Source organism: Pinus tabuliformis, chromosome 2_1 (genome assembly GCF_031772625.1).
Source record: "Pinus tabuliformis cultivar Carrire ecotype Pingquan chromosome 2_1, CPIR1, whole genome shotgun sequence".
Classification (NCBI taxonomy): Eukaryota; Viridiplantae; Streptophyta; class Pinopsida; order Pinales; family Pinaceae; genus Pinus; species Pinus tabuliformis.
In genome coordinates this window covers 620510482-620515656 of record NC_142299.1, presented here as the reverse complement: position 1 = coordinate 620515656, position 5175 = coordinate 620510482, and the positions used below count along the sequence as shown (strand labels likewise).

Genomic DNA, 5175 nt, shown 5'->3' with positions numbered 1-5175 from the left:
CCAAGAAATATTTAACTTAAGACAACAAAAAAGTTAACTACTAGTCACGAGTAATATTATAATTATGTATCTAGAAAGTAAATATAAACACTCGTAAATACTATATGTTTTATTTTAAACTCTAAAAATAGCTCTCTGTTTATCAAGGTTAGAATTAAAAGAAAAAGAAAAAGCAGGGTTTAGCAGTTAGTAAAAATGTTATAGATATTTAGTAAGTTAGAATTAAAAAGCAGGGTTTAGCAAGTTAGAAGTAAAAAATGGAAAATAATATAGATATTTAGTAAAAGGCTGTGGAAAACTAATCTAGATCTGTGCACATTATCTCTAAAAATAACCCACAGAGGCAGTGTAAAATTAGAAAAGTGAGTAAAAATGGAAAAATAAATAACCCATAGAGGCAGTGTAAAATTAGAAAAGTGAGTAAAAATGGAAAAATGGCAATGTAAAATCAGAAGAGTGAGTAAAAAAGGAAAAATAAATAGCCCATAGAGGCAGTGTAAAATTAGAAGAAGAGTGAGTAAAAGTGGGAAAATAAATAGCCCATTAGATGCATGCACGTTGGAAGTAACCGTGTAAAATTAGAAGTAAGAGTATCACTGGATCCATGCACGTCGGATCTAAAGAAATAAATAGGCAGCGGAAGCATGGTAAATTTAGAAGTAAAAACAACACTGGCAACTGCAAGTGAATGAATGAATCTTTAGAGAAGTGAAAACAACACAGCGTCGACTGCAGTTTGAGGATTAATTGGAAAATATTGTAGTAACAACACAACGTCGAGTGCAGTTTGAGAAGGATTAATTGGAAAATATTGTAGTAAAAAAATTCTAATTACGGTCCATGATCGTCGTTATGCATGTACCTGATCTAAATATAGCAGTGCAAGATTACACATAAATTACAAAATTAAAAATTACACATAAATTAAAAATTCTAATTACACGTAAATTAAAAATTCTAATTACGTTCCATGATCGTCGTCGTTATGCATGTGCATGATCTAAATATAGCAGTGCAAAATTACAAAAGCACCACTGCAAAATTTATTTATCTTTATAAGGACCACATTGAACGCACTTTGAAGATGATACGTGCTTAAGAGTGTGGAAGAACAGATATTAAGTGATTAAGAAGAGAAGAGATGATGATGAGGAATAGCCTGATGATGAGATTGTTGTTGGCGTTGGTGATGCTCCTTCATGTGGGAGCAGCAGCAGCAGACACAGACGACACAGCCTCAGGGCGATCTTGTTTTGCAGCAATTTACAGTTTCGGAGATTCATTCGCTGATACTGGAAACGCGGACATGGCTTCACCTCCTTACAACCTTCATTTTCGCTCTCTTCCATATGGAAAAACCTTCTTTGGCCTCCCCGCCGGTCGTGCTTCAGATGGACGTCTCGTCATTGACTTTTTGGGTAATAATTAGCACCCATCATCCAATTCCATATACATGCCTCTTGGGTGTAAAATAATTGCATAGTACTCATGATCACTTGTATATTGTGTATTTTTCAGCCAGTGCACTAGGATTTAATTTCCTCTCCTCTTCTTCTTGTGTATTTTTCAGCCAGTGCACTGGGATTTAATTTCCTCTCCTCTTCTTGTTGTGTATTTTTCAGCCAGTGCACTAGGATTTAATTTCCTGTCTCTTGTTGTGTATTTTTCAGCCAGTTCGCTAGGATTTAATTTCCTCCGGCCTTCTATTGGACTGATCGACATGGAGCTGGCGGAGAGAAAAAAACGGAGTTAACTTTGCCGTTGCGGGTGCCACTGCATTGGACAATTCCTTCTTAAATGACAGACTCATCTTCCCGCAGACACCATTATCTCTAGATACGCAAATCAGATGGTTCCACCAGTTGAAAAATTTCACCTGCAGAGCTAATTTGGGTATAATCATAGTATCATTTCAATTATGTAAAATTTTACTTAGGGTTATGCTTCCAGACGGTTCTAAAATATAATTTGGTCAACAGATTGCCAAGTTCATTTCTCAAGAGCGTTATATGTGATGGGTGGATTCGGTCTCAACGACTATCTAGACTCCACCTTTACGTCCTCGCCATCGGATGAGATAAGGGGCTTTACTCCTCTTATCATAGCCAAGATTCAGAAAGCTATACAGGTAATTGATTTTAATTAAACCCCACTTGATATGTCTTATTTCTTTCTCCATATCAATAAAAACCCTCTCATAACATAATTACGGTTTTTTTTATTTAGACGATGACATGCGTTGTCGGTTTTCTTTTATTTAGACGATGACATGCATTGCGGTGAATGAGTCGGTTTTCTTTTATTTAGACGATGACATGCGTTGCGGTGAATGAGTTTTTCTTTTTTTGGAAAAAATTTTATATTAAAATGGAATTGGAATTGAGTGCAGGCATTGATAGAAGAAGGAGCCCAGTACATATTTGTCCAAGGAATGCCACCTCTGGGATGTTTGCCCGCCATACTTACTCTAGACCCTTATCGAGGAACTCCGATTATGATGAAAATGGATGCCTAGCATCATATAACCAACTCTCCCAGGATCATAACACAGCGTTGCAGGAGACACTAGAGCAGCTAAGGATTCAATATCCACACGCCATATTGGTGTATGCGGACTACTATAATATGTTTATGGAAATAATCAAGAACCATGCAGCATACGGTACGTACGGAAATTTTGGATTCGGTTAATAAACTCATATACATTTTGGATTGGATTAGTGTAGTGTAATGACAATGTTGAAATGATGCAGGTTTTACCGCTAATACATTTCAGTCTTGCTGTGGAACTGGAGAACTTTTTAATTTTGATATCATGCATACGTGTGGGACACCAGGAGTGTTAGCATGCTCAAATCCAGAAAGAGCCATCAGTTGGGATGGAATACATTTCACTGAAGCCGCATACAAAATTATTTCAATTCATCATCAACAAAGCCCAATATACTCAGCCACCTTTCAGTGACATGATGAAAATCTCTGATAATGGCCTTTGTGATGCAGCCAGCCACAGGAATCCACCTTATGAGAATGTTTTGTAAAGGCGGTTTATATGTATTCTGGAGTGAAATATGTCAAATCTCTGGTAATGGCCTTTGTGATGCAGCCACCAGTTAATATTTTGTATTCGCTATTAATATGTATTCTGCATTGAATGTCAAATCTCAATAGGACTTTTGAATTTGAGTCCCTATTTCTTTCATTTGTATTTCAATGGAGGATTTTTTATAATAATAATATTTAATTTGAGTCCCTATTTCTTTCATTTGTATTTCAATGGCGGATTTTTTATAATAATAATATTTTTAATTGTATATTGGTATTCTGAAATAAAAAATTATTATAACGCTTTTAAATTTGAGTTATATTTTTTTATTTAAATTATAAGTTACATTTTTTTTAATTTACATTTTGTTATTTTTTGGGATAAAATAAGTTGGTTTTTTGTTAATTTTAAGAATAAAAAAATAATTATTTCAAATCATTACAATGTTATATTACATTAAGAATTGAATATAGTATTTATTGGATTTGGATATCCGTAGATCTAATTATAATAATTATTCCTTCTAGTTAATCAAGTATAAATCAATAAATTTTGAATACAGTGGTTTATATCTTAGAAATAAAAACTTATATGAAATAGAATCAAAATAAATGTGGTTTAGTTATCATATTATTAGCAAATATTATATTTCATTTTGCCATTGATACTTTAACCACAATCAACCTTTAAAAGTTGCTAAATACTCTTTTAAATTAATCCAAAGAAAGTCATCAATCCAAGAATCGAACATGTAGACATATCCTCAAGAGTATGCTATCCTTGTTCATATAATAATCATCATTGCAAAGTCAAATGACATCATCTTTCATTTTGTCAACAATTACTAGTTTTCTCTATGGAGATACACCAAGCATGGTCATTCTCAAATAGCATATCCTTTAATTGGATGATTAATTCATTATATTCATTATAATTGATTCGTATGGTAAAAGGCCAGCTATATATTTCATTTTAATTTCCCATGTAGTAACTATTATTATACCCTGTATTATAAGGAATATTTATTTAGTTAAATGTATTAAAGTGTATATGGGTACTCTAACTATTTTGTAATGAAAAATAGTATTTCCAAATGAAAAAATATATTTACCTATAAATCTAATGCGATGATCTATATTGTAGCTTAATTAGACAGCTGGATATGTTACAATATGTTATGAAAATGATTTGGATAATATTGGTATGCTAGAGATTGGGTATAGTATACCTCATGATTGTAAATTCAATTATTGATATCATAGTGGTCATCAATGGCCTTTCCTCTCTTTGTTCCACTTGAATTTAACTTGGGGAAATCCCTAATACAATTGGCTTACAAGGATCGTGCTTTCTAGATGGGAAAACTAGAGGAATTGGCTTACAAGGATCATTTTACAAGTAGCTACTAGTAAACCTCTAGGGGTTTGTAGCCTATCCTCCTCTCCATAAACATGGTCACAATCGAGGGGATTTGAACTTTGGAACTCTCAGTTTTCATAGATTTCACATTATTTTTATATTTTTAATCTAAGTTATATTGTTTGAGAAAATTTCTTAATACTTTTTTTTAGATTGAAGAATTAATATAGAGTTTCAAGCTACCATTATTAAAAATCGAATACGTAGCTTATTGAAATTAAATTTGAGTGAGAAGAATAACTCATCTGATTGCATTCTATTCCAAGGTTTACATATTAATACATGGTTTTTTAACCCTTAGTTTTCATCTTCCAAGAGGTCGCTTAGACTTCTATGAATGTCTGAATTCATGCACACCAATCCTATCAGATTAGGCATCCAAAAAACCCCAACCTATTTCCAGTATGGAAGGTATCAACCCTATTGTGGGTGCTAACAATGGAAGTAATTTTGGTGTTAATGGCATAAATAACGTGGGTCCCACCAATGGAAACAATATAGTAATGACCACCACAATGTACACAACTCGGACTTTTATTTGTTTATGGCTAGTTTGAACCTCCTTGATTTGAGCCAACCAATAATTGATCCTCTCTTGCATGATTTTGCATGGCATACATGCCAACCAAACTTCTCTAAATATCCCCAATTTTGAGGGTGATTTTGCATCTTTGTATTTATGGTTATATCTGTAATTTGTGGTGTTCTGT

The 5175-nt window shown here is 33.3% G+C and overlaps 1 protein-coding gene across 1 annotated transcript in view; it reads left to right on the top strand.

Annotated features, from left to right (window-relative positions):
- The first annotated feature begins 1141 nt into the window (after nt 1-1141).
- The window catches only part of LOC149202064 (GDSL esterase/lipase At3g48460-like), an 18646-nt gene continuing 14612 nt past the window's right edge, over nt 1142-5175 (top strand). The window contains exons 1-6 of the mRNA XM_089401472.1: nt 1142-1418; nt 1980-2128; nt 2262-2325; nt 2390-2662; nt 2754-2902; nt 3004-3054. Coding sequence (XP_089257598.1) covers nt 1142-1418; nt 1980-2128; nt 2262-2325; nt 2390-2662; nt 2754-2902; nt 3004-3054 — 963 coding nt within the window. The remainder of the gene's footprint in view (nt 1419-1979; nt 2129-2261; nt 2326-2389; nt 2663-2753; nt 2903-3003; nt 3055-5175) is intronic.